The sequence below is a fragment of the Nuphar pumila genome, chromosome 4 (genome assembly GCF_984573655.1).
Source record: "Nuphar pumila chromosome 4, dmNupPumi1.hap1.1, whole genome shotgun sequence".
In the NCBI taxonomy this organism is placed as follows: Eukaryota; Viridiplantae; Streptophyta; class Magnoliopsida; order Nymphaeales; family Nymphaeaceae; genus Nuphar; species Nuphar pumila.
This window is the reverse complement of record NC_143252.1, coordinates 127,040,034-127,057,446: the sequence shown is the minus strand read 5'-3', so window position 1 is coordinate 127,057,446 and position 17,413 is coordinate 127,040,034. Positions and strand designations below refer to the sequence as shown.

The 17,413-nt window shown below is 36.6% G+C and overlaps 1 protein-coding gene across 3 annotated transcripts; it reads right to left on the bottom strand.

Moving 5' to 3' along the window:
• Positions 1–2,472: 2,472 nt before the first annotated feature.
• HCF109 (high chlorophyll fluorescent 109) lies at positions 2,473–16,588 on the bottom strand. 3 transcript variants are annotated; one of them, XM_090003510.1, is made up of 7 exons: positions 16,361–16,588; positions 16,027–16,098; positions 12,070–12,290; positions 5,403–5,606; positions 4,614–4,829; positions 3,275–3,461; positions 2,473–2,876 (listed from the first exon to the last, which is right to left on the bottom strand). In XM_090003510.1, exons 1-7 carry the CDS (start codon positions 16,545–16,547, stop codon positions 2,572–2,574), a joined length of 1,392 nt encoding a protein of 463 aa, XP_089859636.1. In that variant the 5' UTR covers positions 16,548–16,588; the 3' UTR covers positions 2,473–2,571. The 3 variants fall into 3 exon arrangements, with proteins under 3 accessions (XP_089859636.1, XP_089859638.1, XP_089859637.1); XM_090003512.1 differs by having other exon boundaries at positions 2,473–2,871; XM_090003511.1 differs by lacking the exon at positions 4,614–4,829.
• Positions 16,589–17,413: the final 825 nt, after the last annotated feature.

Sequence of the window (17,413 nt, the reverse complement as noted above, 5' to 3'; positions counted from 1 at the left end):
ACATGATTTCTGCATAAATATCATGCAAATTTTATTTTAGTGAGATTTAGCAAGATCGGTAGAGGGTTGTGATGTAATGCATGCTAAAAGTAAAAAGGTCCGAAAAAGTCGAGAACCTGCAAAATTGGACATCGGGCGAATTTCAAAATTTGTTGGGCATTTGGGAAAACACATTAAATGTTTCGTACAATACGGCCATTTTCCGTTTTTATAATTTTGTTTGTGCCCCTATGTCATAAAACATAAAATCATGTCTATGCCAAAATGTGGAGGAAACTTGTTATGACATATAACTTCATTTGTCCTCACTTTAACCCTTTAATCTCATACAAATCTAATTCTTAGTTGCATTTGTAAATTTTCTAATAAGTCACCTATAGATAATGAACAATTTCTCAAACTGTGTCCAAACTTGGCAAGAAAGTCAAAACCTTGGTCATAAATATGGGCCTTCTGAAAATCTCGGAAAAATTTAGACATAATTGAGGACTATCTATACACAAATTTAAGCAGTTAAAAAGTTAGTCTATCATATATCATTATGCCTGTAATATGTTTTAATAATTGTACATGGTTACCACCGCGGGGTTGCCCGCGTAGCCAGCAAGGTAGTTGTGAAATATTGAGTTGGAAGACGCTGGACCAAACCCCGCTGTTGCACGGGTGTGTCCATAGCTTTGGAGGTGGGCCACGTAAGGCAGGGTGTTTTCCCTACCTTCGGTGAGGGTTCCTCATCATAAAAATAAAATAAATAATTGTACATGGTTTTTTCACTAGAGAGCCTATTACTATTGCGAGCCATGCATGCTTACTCAGCTTACTACATAGAAAGTGATGGGTGAGAGCTGAAATTTCATCCCAGAGATGATTCAGAAAGATGCATGAGGGGGGACAAATAGCGACGCTCTGGGCTAAAGTTGAAGGAAAAAAAACAGACCTTAAATAAGCAGGGGCGGCTCAAGAGAAGATAAGGCCCTAGGCATATTTCATTGGAGGCCCATATTTCTTCATATTTTTTTTTCATTGGAGGCCGAGGCTCATGCATGTGCCATGTTTCATTAGAGGCCTTCAATATATGAAATATAAGCGTTATGTTTTTGTTTTTTATTTGAGACCCTACGCAGTGGCCTCAAATATCAAAGAGGCCAGCCGGCCTTGTAAATAAGATGAAAGGGCAATGGCTGCACACAAGCCGAGTATGAGCCGAGCTTAGGCTGGTTCGGCTCGGCTCATTAAAAAAAAGTTGTTCAAGCTTGGCTGCTTTTGTCCAAACTCGGCTTGAGTTGAACTTCAACTTGGCTTGTCTCGGCTCAAGCCGGACATTTTAATTTAAAAAATGTTTAAATAATACTGAGAAGGGTTATCTCCCCACCTCCGGGTAATCTCCCCACCTCCTTCACAAAGGGCTAACGTCTTACCCACCTTGTGTGCTCATTGTGTGTCAACATGATTCTCATATAATAATACTGGGCATCTTACATAACTACACGAACCAAACTTAATCGGGCTCAGTCAAGCCTGATTGCATGATCAAACTTGGCTCGTTTATGTGTACCAAGTTTTCCCAAGCTCGGCTCATTTATTTACTCACGAGTTTGAGCCCAGCTCGGCTCATTGTGCACCCATAGGTTGTACCATCAGCATTTGTTTTCTGGCAAAAACAATAAGAACGATGGCGAGTGATAGCCCTTGATTGGATTTGGTCATTACTAGTGTGACCTATGCAGGTCCAGCTAGCATGATCCAGCTAAATAGAATTCTCTCTTTTACATACATTATTTCTTAAGAGACTGGAAGGCTTAAAGAGGTACCCTCTCTCTCTACCCCCAGCTACTCGTTTGCACACGAAACTGACCTCTCTCTCTCTCTCTCTCTCAACCAACAAGCCCAACATCCGAGAAATGCGTTTCCTAAAATCAGAAAGGGCGTTACATATCCCTTCCCCCACTTGGGATTCGTCACCTTTTTGCCCTTCAGAAGGGAGGCTGGATCAGGTGCAATCACATTGCACAAAGTGCATGTGCCAAGCACCTGACCACCACCCATCAGCTGTTGAGCCCCACAGATCACAGGTTGTGACAGAAAAATAGGTGGCGATAAGGTGCAGCACATACACTTTGTGCAATGTAATTGCACCTGATCCAAATTCCTTCGGAAGCACACTTCTGGTCTTCTTGGAATCAAGATACGTGCAAAAAAGTTTCATCCGTAAGACAATCCAGTCAACGAGTTAACCACCATGAAATTCAACTTCTGAACATGTACGCGGGCACAGACACAAACCCCCAAAAAAATGGGCCTCAGAATTCCCGTTTTACAAATAGAAAAATGGAAGCCATTCATGCTTTGAACTAGATCCAGTTTGAAAATGAGGAAAGCCAACCCCTGAGTTGATCCTTTTCACAAACTATAATCCATCAAGCTGTCCTCTTCATGTATGCACCTCATTTCTTTGAATGTTATGACAAAAAATGCTCCTGAATTACTTGGCAAACTAAGGCCAAAAATTAATAAAAAAAAAAAGAATGCATACATCCACATACAAGCAGAAATGCCAACAGAATTTTATAGTCACTGCGTGTTACCAGCAGCTATGTTTCTACTGTATTTAAATTTCAGGTAAGCCTTGATAAAAGGATCCATCTCTCCATCCATAACTGACACTATGTCAGATGTCTCATAGCTTGTACGTACATCTTTAACAAGCTTATATGGATGGAATACATAGTTTCGTATCTGCTGACCCCATTCTGCCTTCACCGCATCACCTCTTATTTCATTGATCTCAGATGCTCGTTGCTCCTCAGCAACCACCAGTAATTTTGCTTTCAACCTGCTTAGAGCCTTTATCTTGTTTGCAAGTTGGGATCTCTGTTCTGCATTTCAGACATCCAAACAAACCGTTTGTCAATAGTTTCTCACTAAAGCAACAACACACATAAAAGAATCTTCTGCTCATTTCTCGAAGAATGTACCCAGAAACACACATGTTTGTATTTATGGCAACATGTGTTTATGTACATGAGCTAACATGTGACACTGGCAATCTTTGTATCTATTCATATTTGCACAAGATAATCGTGCAAGCATATAATACATGAATAGTATGAATTCTTGAGACATAAAAACACGTAGAAAAGATAAGCTCTGAAAGATGTCGATAAATACTTTCCAGTATACATGTTATTACACATATAGCTTGTGCATGAAGTGCACATGCATGTGGCATGGGGTACTCTACGCAGTTCTGCTCAGATAAAGAGTACTATTTTACCAGTGCAGCGAACTGTGATGCCTGTTGGAATATGAACAATCCGAACAGCTGTTTCAACCTTATTCACGTTCTGTCCTCCTTTACCACCGGCCCTTGAGTAGCTTATCGCCAGATCATCCTCTGGTATTTCAACATCCAATGACTCCTCAGGAAGAAGAGGCATAACTTCAACTCCAGCAAAACTTGTCTACAAATAAAGAAAAAAAAATAACCATCTCACATCACCTGCCCCACCAAAAAAGGGGAAAAAATTATTCTACCAGCGAGGTAAAAGTATGCACAAAAGTTGAGTTATTATTCAAAGAAATGAGCTAAAAGTTAAACTAACATGTAGAGTCTGGCAGGCCTGCCATTATATTTCTCAAGTTTTACCATAACAATGTTTTTCTGGTAAACATCTGCCATGACAAGGGAAACCAGATGGAAAACAATCAACAGGCTAACAATAAGCAGATAACTAGAGTGACACTTTTTTTACTTTATTCCAAATGCAGTTTCTCGTTCCATTGTTGGCAGATATGGTCTTGTGGCTATAAAGATTTTAAACAAATGGCAAGTTACCAACCCTCTTTTTAGAGGAGAACCAATGGTAGATTCTGCAGGATTCAAATCCAAGACCTCTCAGATAAGATGGTCATTTTACGAATCTAGATATCACAGGAAACTAATCAGGAACATGTTATTAAGCCAATTTAAATGTATTAAATTACTTTTTCCTTTTCAATACCATAAAGTTTTCACTTTTCAAAATTTTCATTTCCTTATTCTTCCAAAAGCATTTATCTCCAGCATTTTGCCGTTTTTAACATGTGAAGACCATTTTCTTGGATTTCACCAGTTAATTTACCAGGCTGCTACATCATCCTTCTATTAGAGTCCATATTATTTCAAGTTGCCATAATATGCAAGAGAATTTTTTTATGTTACACATCAAATGCATCATTCACATTTTAACATCTTCAGCTAGCATATAAATCACAAAATCAATAAGATACCTACTCTAATTTTTGGTTAGTGTAAAACTTATAAACTTTTTATGCTTTGATAAATAAATGAATTTGAGCACCTCTAAGAGATTTCTGATTCTTATGTACATGTGATCACACAAAACAACATGACAATAAAGAAGCAGAAAAAAGAAAGGACAGAATAGCCGCAACAAAGAAGAATTGTGTAGCATTCAGAGCATCCAGAGCATCCAGGGAGTGATTCAAGCACAAATTTCATAGGTTTTCAATAGGAATCACCAGGGTCATGTATAGTAAGCAATTAGCTTAGGAGCAAGTAGTCATCCAAGTTGGTGGAGAGGGAAAACAGCAACAAAAAAATCTTATTTCACCTGACGAAGTCCTTTGGCATTAAAAGGAGATTGTCGAACAATACGGTGTGTTCCTTTCTCGCCTGACAAGTAACCATAAGCAAATCGACCTTCAAGTTCAATTGTAGCAGATTTGATTCCAGCCTCCTCACCCATGGACTTATCAACAACCCTTGTTCTGTATCGCTGTTTCTCTCCCCATCTGATGTACATTCTTAGAAGCATGTCAGCCCAATCCTGCACTGGAAATGAAGCAAGTAATCTGATGAAATCCACCACATGTTGATCTAAGTGCTGTAACTGTGAATGTGAAGACAGAACACCAGCCTTTTCAAGGTCCATTAGCTAAGGTGAAATAATATGACACGTTTTCAATGTCCATTAACTAAAGTGATGCCCCAGATGAATCCACCAAGAACTAAACAAGTAAAGATAGCAGGTGTCATCACAAAAGTATACTCATGATCCATTTCAAATAGCTAGTTTCTGAATCGCATAAGTTAGACAGAGTTACAGGATCCATTGTATAAAGAGAAAAAACTTGTCAGACAATTGTCAAAAAACTAATTTTTTTTGGGGTGCTTAACATAAGCTATAAAAGTAAGGACATATATAAGAAAGCCTTGAAAAATAACATTGCATAACATCAAGGCATAACTCTACATCTAAAGGAAGGTACTCAGTTGTAGCTTGTCTTAGATGACTAAGCAAAGACTACCAGGTGGTTTAAGCTACAGTGCATGAAATTTCATTTGCCCCAAAAGTAATTAATTCCTTAAGAATCATTTACACATGGATAATACACCACACCTGAGCATCAGTACCGCCAGCACCAGCAGTGACTGTGAGAACAGCACCTTCTTTATCATAAGGCCCAGCAAGTAGCTGGGTTAATTCAAACCGATCCAGTGACTTGGTCAGATCCAGAATAAGTTTAGAACCTTCTTCAAGCAGCCCAGCATCTATGGCTTCCATCTCCTCGGTTAGATTCACAATCATTTCTGCATCTTCAACCTGTAGCCACATTAGCCAAAAGAAATGCATTGGAAAAGGAAAAAAAAAGGATATCCCAAAGGATTCATCTCAGAAGCTTCTAAATGCAAAACTACTCGCTGAGCCTTAAGGATTCAAATAGACAAACTGAGCATTTTTATGTTAAAATAGGATCAATCTTTTCATGATAGGTGAAAAATGCAAGGAAATGAGAGCCTCCAATGATATTCACCAAATCACCAAAGTGGACACACAAAAGAGCCACAACAAAGTCTACCAAAATACCAAAGTAAACACACAATAAACCACAAATGGGCTCACACACAAAACCCACTAAAGGGGTCAACACAAGAGGCTAAAAATAATATTTTTTTGATATAAATCCATACAAGAAGCGTAACAAATGAGAAGGGGATTCACCCCTATTTATATACAAAATGGAGTCTCCAAAAGAGATGTTGGGAGAGATCCCAACGGATCCAAATAGAGCCGTTGGGTACTCTCCAACGTCTCTTGACTTTAGTCAACATTGTTGACTTTTAACTAAAAGAAAAAGTAAAACTAAAACTTAGTTAGGTATTAACCTAGTTACTATTTATATATATATATATACATTGTATATAATATTTACATTTTTAACACTCCCCCTCAAACTTACTGTTGGATAACTGAAAGTTTGTCCAAGAGAAAGTGAAATCTAGGAGCAATGAAAGGTTTGGTGAAGAAATCCGTCAACTGATATTCAGAAGTAACATATGAAAGATCAATAGCGCCATGGACATACTCCTCTCAAACATAGTGACAGTCTATCTAAATATGCTTGGTACGTTCATAAAAATTCTGGTTGCTGGCAATGTAGATGAAACTTTTGTTGTCACAATACATTCTGGATGCTCCTTTGATCTAGACTCCCATGTCAGTCAGTAATATTCTTAGTCAGACGACTTCTATAGTGATTGTAGTCATAGCTCGATATTCTGCTTCAGTTGAAGAAAGAGAGACCTTTTGTTGATGCTTACATCTCCATGAAATCAACAAGTCACTTAAAAATACACAAAAATCAGTTGTTGAGTGTCGGTTGTTGGAATCACCTCCTCAATCAGCATCAGTATAAGCAATTAAATCTAATGATGAAGCAGACAAGAAAAGTCATCGAAAAATAAAAGTTTTAATATATCTAATAATGCGCAAAACTGCTCGCATATGAATAGTGGCGAGAGCATGCTGAAACTGGCTAGCTGTGTGAACTGCGTGCGCAATGTCAGGTCTCGTAATTGAGAGATATGACAGTGCTCTGACAAGTTGTTTGTATGATGTTGGATTTACAAGTGGTTCTCCATCATCAATTTTCATTTTGACATTTACAATTTCGGGAGTGTCAACCTTCTTATTATCTGAGATACCAGACCTGACAATAATATCCAACGCAAATTTAGATTGTAGGACCCTCCTTATTTCTAAAAATATTCCAAAATCTTTTAGGGTTGAAGCCATTTTGACTTCAACATATTTAATAAATTGAATGCCATCATCATCCTTGCAAAATATTTTCCCTTATGAAAAGTTATTTAAAATAACACCCGACTTCAAAAGATTACGGATTTTTTGTTGTAAATGTTTTGTACTCCTACACAAAAGAGATAAATTATCCTCAAACGCCATTGAATGTGCCTTCATTGCATATAGGAAAAATAAGAAAGGATATAGATGTTTTAACTTTAACAACAAAGAAATGAAAAAGAGAAAGTAGACCATACATTTTTGTTTGATTTCGCTCCAAGGAATGATAATGGGACTTTGAATAATGATAACCATCCTTGTTATCATCATACTATGGATAGTGATATAGTAGATGAAAGATCTATTGAAGGCATATGTGTTTATACCCGGTGTGAGGAAAATAATCCTCAAAATGCTTTAGAAAAGTATTCTTCTCCCGAAGAAGAATCTTTAGATAAAAATTTAGAGATTGACCATAATTCTTCTATAGAAGAAACCAACCTTAGAAGATCTAGTCGTTCGTCCATTACACCTAATAGGTTTGTGTCTTGTGACTCCTTGTCCCCACACTATAGAGCATGCCTAATAGCATTATGTTTTTATCATGATTCATCTAATTATAATGAAGTCAAAAACTTCTCTCATTGGAATGAAGCTACGAAGGTGGAATTAAATGCCCTTATGAAAGCCAAAACATGGAAAATAACTAGTTTACCTTTAGGAAAGAAAACCATAGGTTGTAGATGAGTGTTCAAAGTTAAAACCAAGAGTGATGAAAGTCTAGAAAGATATAAAGCAAGACTATTTGTCAAAGTCTATTCTTAAGAATACAGAATTGACTATTAAAAAACTTTTGCCCATGTAGCTAGGATGACTACTGTTAGAACCCTAATAGTCGTAGCTTCTATACAAAAAATGGTTTAGCTATCAACTAGATGTCAAAAATGCATTTCTCAATAGAGAATTAAATGAAGAAGTTTATATAGACCCCCCGCCGGGTTTTAGTATTGACAAATGGATAATTCTTAGATTAAAAAAGGCATTATATGGTCTCAATCAGACCCCAAAAGCCTGATATGATAGATTTAGTAGTGTTATGATTCAATTGGGTTTTCATTATTGTTATACTAACATTGCTCTTTTTGTTAAAAGTACAGGTACCAATATTGTCATTCTTCTGCTATACATAGATGACAAGATAATAACAGAGAACGATGAACAAGAAGTTAATGAAATTAGAAATGTTTTAAAAGAAAATTTTGATATGCCTAACTTGGGATTTTTAAGATATTTTTTAGGTATTAAAGTTGCCTAATCTCCCAGGGGCTATATTCTTTCTCAGATTAAGCTTTTTGCTGATATTTGTGATATGTTTGGTATTACATATGACAAAAAAGTGAAAACACCTAAAGTTGTCAATGCAAAGCTAAGACTTGAAGATGGGATACTTCTAGACGATCTTACTCCATATATACAGTTGATTGGGTCACTTATTTAACAATCACCAGATCAGACATAGCTCATGTCGTTCACTCTACTAGTCAATTTCAGCATGCTCCAACTACCATACACATGAGTATTGCGTTGCGGATTGTGAAATATATAAAGAATTCTATAAATAAAGGGTTTTTCTTATCCTTCTTCATCTTTAGATTTGCTTGTTTATGTTGATGCTGATTGGAGAGGAAATCCAAATGATAGTCTCAACTACTGGTTTTTGTGTTTTTTTAGGGGATTCTCTGATTTCATAGTGGTATACATCGTAAGTTTAAAGAAGGGTGTTAAAATATGTATTTATATATATATTCTTAAATATAAAAGAATATATAATGCCCATCAGGGGCATTTTGGTCATTTCACATTATGTAACTAGGTTAGTTCAATAAGAATAGGTTAGTTAGACAGTTTTTTATTTTTTTAATAAATGTATTTTCTATAAGCCATAAGGGGCTCTATGGGGATTACCCAACGTCTCTATGGGAGCTCCCAAAGCTCCCTCTCTTGAGTGTTGTTGTGTATAAATAGGGACACATTGTCCCCATTTATTTTAAGATTCTCACTATGCATTTTATCAATAAAATCTATATATTTACATTATGTTGCAAGCCCTAGTTGGCTTATTGTGTTAAGTTGTTAACTTTAGTGGATTTGTGGTTGTGTACATTGTATTGTGTGTTTGTATGCCCTTAGTTGGCATGTATTTGTTTTTCGCTCATTTCATTAAAACTTTCCCTCGATGAAGAAGAGAGAATTTGGTGGATTCAAACTCTGATCTCAACCCATTAATAAATTGGTAAAAATGTTCTGCATCTATTTGATTTTCGTAGAGTTCTATATCTTCTGGATAATGTCACTTTGGTTCAAGAAGAGCCAACTCCTCCCATAGTTCGGACAAACCATTATAGTATTCTCTAACGTTTTTGTCTCCTTGAACTATATTATGATATCCTTAAGAGAATACATTATCTTAAGATAATCTCATGCATTGTTTGCATGTTCGAATTTAGCAAGACTTGAACACTTCTTAATGTCGACGCTACTAATGAGCCAAAACATAATCTTGGCATGTCCCATTCTCCATTCCTTCCACTTATTCTCATAAGTTGTCATTGCCTTATTTTTCTAAACATTCGTAAGAGGTACCTCTTTCTCACATTCTACTTTGGTAAGGATTAGTTTGGGTTCCAAATCGGTCTCATCCACTTATCCACACAACCCTTTTCTCCGTATAAGGTGTTTTATAATTGAAGCTCATGTTACATAGTTTGATTCATTGAGCTTAATAGATTTTATGGTGACATTTTCATTGTCATCCATTTTTACAACTGTAAAACAAAAGAAAAGAATAGAGAAAGAGGAGAGAAAAGAACAAGAGTAAAGGTGAAGGTCACGAGCACTCTACCACCAAGCAAACGCTACCAATAATGAGCACTTCAAATAGAAATTGCAAAAGAGCTTCAACACTTTCAAATTTGGAATGGCATGCTTCCCAATGTGCCAAAAACAATTTCAGCTTGATCACCAAGCTTTGATACCATGTAAGGAAATGAGAGCCTCCAACGATGTTCACCAAATCACCAAAGTTGACACACAAAAGAGCCACAACAATGTCCACAAAAATACCAAAGTGAACACACAATAAGCCAGAAATGGGCTCACACACAAAACCCATTGTAATATCTCATGATTTTTCCATGAATTATTAAGCCTAAAAATATAATTTTAAATTAAATATTTAAATTTAATTTAATAAAATCATGGAAAATATTTAAATGTGAGGTGACATCAGCTAGGTCTGGACTTGGTGATAATATCTAATTATGTTAAATGTGAGGTGACAATATCTAATTATGTTAAGTAAAATCTGTGAAATTAATCGTTTTAACCATTAAATTCGAGCGAAATTAAATTCAGGCAAAATTCGAAAGTGAAATTGAGCTAAGACCATCGTTAGATCCATCTCGAAATGTAGATCTCGTAGATCTGTTTTCTCGAAATCGAATAACGGTTGGTTCAAAAAATGCATTTTTCTAAAATGGTCGACCTCTATTTTTTAGTCTTTTCTGGTTTGGATCGGACTTGACCCGCTCCGTTGGACTCATGTTATTATGGAACTAGACCAAGTCCAGGATCCATATTAACTAGGATCTGGTCCGGGTTGAGATTCATTTAGATTGGATATGGATTTGGATTATGGATCCATATATTGGATCCATAATCCATCTATTCATTTTAAAACTAAAGTGAATTTAAAGTTTTGGTAAATCATTGCTTGTGATTTTCTCTTAAATTTATGCATGAGTTAATTTATGCTATTTTCTTTAATGTTAGATTTTTAGAGGAATTCGTACGAGGACTTCGGTTATTACCCATTTTCTAAAATTGTTTTTCAAGCACAGGGGCTCAGTTATGCGTAGGACTGACTGGCTGGAAGACTCGAGGCTAATGACTTGGTGCTTGGGTTCTGACTTGTGCGCAGGAGTAGATTGAGTCGATTTTATATTTTGACTTTTGACTCATTAATTTAATTATATGAAGTTCAATTTGTTACTTCTAATTGATTCAATGCATGGAATGGTTATATTAAATTTGTGATGTACCCCAGATCCTTGGGAGGTTTTTCGCAATTGTTTTAAAAATAAAAATCCCACTATTTTTCGAGGGTCAGTTGAGGTCGTTACACCCACTAAAGGGGGTCAACACAAGAGGCTAAAAATAATATTTTAGATATAAATCCATGCAAGAAGCATAACCAACGAGAAGGGGATTCACCCCTATTTATATACAAAATGGAGTCTCCAAAAGGGACATTAGGAGAGATCCCAGGCTCCAAATAGAGTTGTTGGGTACTCTCCAACGTCTCTTGACTTTAGTCAACATTGTTGACTTCTAACTAAAATAAAAAGTAAAACTAAAACTAACCTAGTTAGGTACTAACCTAGTTACTATATATATATATATATATATATATATACACACACACACACACAAGTACGTTGTATATATATTTACATTTTTAACAAAAAAAGATATCCTGCAGCTCTAACACCGAAAGAGGTAACTAAGCGAATCTAAACCTAGAGTGTTCAGTAGAAAATTTCTGAGAAAGAGGAAAAAATATTTCTCATGACGACTACCAGAAAACATAAACTAGGCTGAATCCAATAATAGAAAACTTGGATGAGCTTTACGTTACTCTGAGAAAGTTCATAAGCAGCTCAAGAAATGGATATGCATTATCTTTTGTACCAACAATGGAAATTAAGGACAAGGAAAGATTGTAAAATTGAACATATACATTCACCAAATAAACAAAGCAATATAAATATAGACAAATGACTGGAACTGTCCGAACGCAATATAAATCTCTTTTTCTGAAAATGACATCAATAACTGATAAAAGAATGTGCACATAATCAACATGTATTGTGATATACAATGATAAATGAGTTAAATATCAAAAATAGGAACAGATAAGTTTAACCTTAGATTTGAACTCTGAAAGCATTTTAATTCTATCCTTGACATCATTCAAGGAAAGTAGAGTTTCTTGTGCTTTAGCAGGATTGTCCCAGAGAGAGCTATCAGCTGCTGCCTCCTCCAAACTAGCAAGCTCAGATTCTAATTGCTCCAAACCAGAAGATTCTATGATTTCTTCCACACGTTTCTTCGTAGTTTCTACATCCTTCCTTAGGGTATAAAACTCTGTCAGCATCACACATTTTTTTAAGAGAATACCCCAGCAAATAAATTTATAAAAGCAAAGTATATATGCTATAGGAACCCAAATAGAGGCCAACAAATTGTTGGCACACAAACAAAATTGCAAGACCAACTATTAATTCAACAACAATGTTTATGATTTCGGACAACTTCGAAACTGCAGAAAAAGATGATCTTCAGAGCAAATTTTGAAATATTACAAGGAAAACACTTCCATGATTAATTCTTTCCAAGTTATACTAAGATACTAACCATAACAGGCTCACAACTGTACTCAGATGCGGAAAGAAAAACAGTCAGAAGGATCCTGCCGATTGTGCAGCACAATCAAAATAAGGAAACAACAATTTTCTATCCCTATCACTGATCAAAGTTCATGAAAGTGAAGAAAATTTTATAAGCAAAACATACTTGCGGCTTTATTCAATACATATGTTTCCAGTTTCTTTTAAGCAAGAATATCTTTAATTTAATAATAGTAGTAATAGTAACCATACCCATAACCATAACAACAATAATAACAATAAATAAACAAACCAACAAATAAGACATGTCTGTAGCTTTGACACTTCTCAAACGTAACAAAAGAAAAATACCACATTTTATATTCAATGTTTGGTTAGTTAAAAAATACAATGATGAAAAATCAACAGGAACTTGTTTCACTATGCACTCATTTTTGCTCTCCAACATGTATGAAGGAAATGCCGCAAATGCCTCTCGAATCTTCGATGTTCAGAGCAACCACCCGAACAATAGCATGTTTCAATTCTACTTTAAGTTAAATGGGTAATTTAGAGATAGACACCTAACATATGGCAAATTTTCTTTTAACTGCCTAAGTCTTTCAAATATTTAAGATAGATGCCTACCTTCTAAAAACTTGCTTAGGTGACCACCAGAGTTGCTTTTCTTTCTGAAATTACTTTTTTACCTTTAAGTATAGTTATCAAAATGACACTTCAATAAGTTAAAGAAAAAAATATATTAAAATTGTCATTTTTTAGAGTTATTTGGAGCTAGGTGAATAAAAAAGCAACTTATACGGCCATTCTGAGCAACTATTTAAAAGGTTAGATGTCGATCTTAAATATTTGAAACATGAAGCAGATAAATGTAAAGTTGTTACACGAAAGGCCCCTATATGTAAACTACCAAAAAAAAATGATGTTTCATGGATGCAGGTCTAAGGAAAATCCATATATACAGAAAAGCTTTGAAGAAAAATCAGGTCTCATGGTGAGTATTGAGAAATCAATTCTGATTCCCTTTCAGGTGCCTCCTAGAACGGTTCATATCTCTCAACCGTGTGGCTGGAAGAGAAAGAAGTTGCCCATCAAGTATTTGGGGCTACCTATTTTCTCTGGCAGGTTGAATAGGGATCTTTGCCAACCCCTTGTCCAGAAATTTTAGAGACAACTTGAGTCATGGAATGTTCATATACTATCTATGGCTAGCAGGGTGGTGCTCATCAAAGCGGTGTCATCTTTGTTTCCTTCATACTGGATGATGTGTTTTAAGCTTCCCAAAATGATTATCCATCAACTTGAGGATATCATGAGACAGTTCCTGTGGTCAGGGTCTTCTAGTCAGAAAAAGGTCCATTTGCTTAATTGGTCTTCCATTTGGCTTCCACATGGGGAAGGTGGTCTGAGAATCCGAAAACTGGAGGAAGTAAACTATAGTTTTCTAGAGAAGTTGGGATGGGCTATAGCTGCAAAAACTATCAACCCATGGACTGATTTGATAAGTCATAAGTACCTCTATCTTAATTCGATTTGGTACATGAGGAACCATCTGGGTCGTGGGGTTGGAAGTCCCTTATGGTGGGCTTCGATGTTTTTAAACACTGCGCTTCATGGAGAGTGGGTGATGGTTGGTCTATAGAGGTTTGGTTCGACCCTTTTATTGAGAACCGGCCTCTGATTAGCCTTTTTTCTGAAGAGATTTCTAAAAGTTCCTTCCATGTTATGAGACACATTTCCATTCATAACGTTTTAGAGAAGCATACGTCTTCTTCACTACTTATCACTTTTTGATTTACAGATTCCCTTAACAATTCAAGACGAGTCCAGGTCTCTTCTCATCCATGTAGGAAAGGATCATGCTCTTGAGTGGGAAGTGGGAGAATCATTCTCATCTAGGCTAGCATGGGAAATCATCAGAAAGAAGGGCCTGAAGATGAATGCATACAAACTTATTTGGGGGCAAGGATCATGTTCCAAGAGTGGCCATTACCCTGCGGATGACTTTCCAAGATAGGCTGATGACTCAAGATCGGATCCAAAGCTTGGGGACGGCTTTAGCGAACCCGTGCAGCCTATGCAGGTCTATGGAGACAGGGAACCATTTGTTTATTGATTATGTGACTGCCCAACAAGTGTGGAAATCCGTTACCCAGCTGTGTGGAACTTGGTGCAGGCCTCGCCAATCGGTCTCCCTAGCCCCGGAGAGGTGGAATAGAGTGAGGTTCAGGAATACAGTGGTTCAGAGGGCCCGGTTAGTAGCTTTCCAACTAGTGATTAGAATGATATGGGAGGTGAGGAACAAAGCGGTATTTCAAAACGAGTCCCTCAGCCATGATCACACTCATAGTTATATTTTGAGTAGAATCAGAGAGCATCGCATTCCTATTCTGGAAAAGTCTGATCACAAGGTGTACATCAACTGGCTGTATGTTTTTTCATGGACCTCTCCCCGCACCCCCCCCCCCCCCCCCACACACACACACACACACACGCAGGGATGGACATCCTTATCGGTCTGCAGCATTGTGCAAAAAAAAGTGGCGAATTAGCTTCACTATCAGGAACAGTGAAGGCTGGTTCCTCAAGATGGGTTTCATAGTTAGGTCCTTTCATAAAGGTGATTGGGAGTGGAAGTGGTGAAAAATGCTGATTTGTTCAATCGCCGTCAGCAAATTGATTATTGAATCCTCTCGAAGAGACATTGTCAGAATTTTCAACAAAGCATTGAGGAATGGCCAGAGTCGGAGAGAGATGATGGAAGAGTGAGCTTATAGATTCTTTAAGATTTGGATGACATTTTTTGTGATTGGATCCCTAGGGAATGCAACCATGTTTCTAACAAGTTAATTAATCTAGGGGTCCTTGATTGCGATCTAGTGTGGAAGGATAAGCCTCCAGACTGGTTTCCTTCAGTTTCTTTGTTATGATTGTAATGACTCTCTGATGTAATCTGGTAGGGATTTTGCCTAACCTTAGCTTGCTGATCCCAAAAAAAAAAGTTCATCACAGTTGTAAAATTTTGGGTCTAAGGCAAATTTAATTTCTGTGCTACTTCCATAAAAGATCACCAACTTAAAGCTTCATCATTAACATATGACAATGAGGCTATTTTCATATTTGAACCACTACAAAAAGAAATAACAATAAAGGAATTCATCATCAATAAATAGGGAGTGAGGCTAAAACAAAAGTTTCATATTTGAACAACTCAATGGATACAAATCTTGTCACCAATGGATACATAAAAGAAAAAGGAATTCCAGATTTTCCACCAATCAATGGATACAAATCTGGTCAAAGATTAGCTCATCTTAGAACCACCCGACTAACATTTCCCTTTCTTTTGCCGCAGCTAACTACCCAATTAACATTTCTCTTATTTTCCTCTTAGCTAACAAAGAGATTGACCCAGTTATGATGCTAAACTGAAACTGTAGCAAACCAAGAAACAAACAGGAAAAAAGGCACACCTTGAATTGCCCATTCAGGCGTTTCTGGGACGCTTTCAATGCTCGATTGTCCAGAAGGCTTAGCAAGAACAACTGAAAACAGGAGCTCCAAAAAGAAATTCCGAAAAAATGAAAAATTCTCATTGATGATGCTGAAACAATATGGGTGCGCATAAAAACCATAAACCAATGGGAAAAACAAATGGGTAAACCATAAAAATAAAAAATTATCTTCACTGATGTCGAAACAGGTAGATGGTGCACGTAAAAAATCGATTCCACGAATACCCAAAAGCCGAATATTGGTGATAAACGAAGAAGATGAGGATGGGGAGAGGGAGGAGAGTTCCCTTACCAGAAGGAGAAACACCGAGAGGGGTCGAAACAATTCGCAGGAAACCACGGCGTGATCTCCATGGACGAACTGATGAGTAGGAAGAGGAAAAAGGACGAGGGAAACACATATGGCTCTGGTGGCTCGTGCGAGGCGCGAGAGACCGTACGGTTTGGATTGAGCTGAGCGCTCTCACACAGTCCCCCATCGTCGTGGGGAGAGAGTGGCATCCAACAACCTTTTTTTCATTCCCCTGATATATCTTGTTTTGGGGGAATTTTAAGGCACTGATGTAAAATTATTATTTTACCCTTATTATCATATTTTAAAAAAGTACACAAAAAAGATGAATGAGCCTTTAAAGGGTTAACTAGTAAATTTATGGTCTTAACTTATTTTGGGTTAGTAATAACCTAGGTTACCAACTTGGGGCTGTCGGTGGTGGTACGTTGAATAATAACTGGTTAGGGGTATGCCTAACCTTAGTTTGCCTTTCAAAAATAAAATAACCTAGGTTAAATGGATTAAAGTTTGTTTTTTTATCAAGTATGCAAAATTTTAAGCAGCTCTTTTAACTTTTTTTATGTTTGTCTTTAATGTATGATTTGTAAAATGCTTCATTGTTTATCTTAAAAGAAAAAAATAAAAATTTTAATTTTTAAGCATTTTTAAAGGTTTTTAAATTTGAAGATGTTACAACAAATGTGTGTTCCAAGAAAGATTATACACCAATATGTCATCGAAGAAAATAAGTACAAACTTCTAGAGCATAATTTTGAAAACGTTGTTCATTATGGCTTTGAAAGTTGAGAGTGCATTGGTCAAGCCAAAGGGCAAGACTAGAAACTCATATAGACCCTCATGAGCCTTAAATGTTGTCTTGTACACATCATCACGAGTCATACTCACTTGATGATATCTCGAACGAAGGTTGAGCTTTATAAAGAATATGGTACCATACAATTCATCAAGTAGTTTCTTGATGACTGAGATTGAGAACTTGCCTTTCACCGCTATGTTATTCAAGACAATTCATCAAGTACCATACTCACTTGATGATATCTCGTCTTTTTT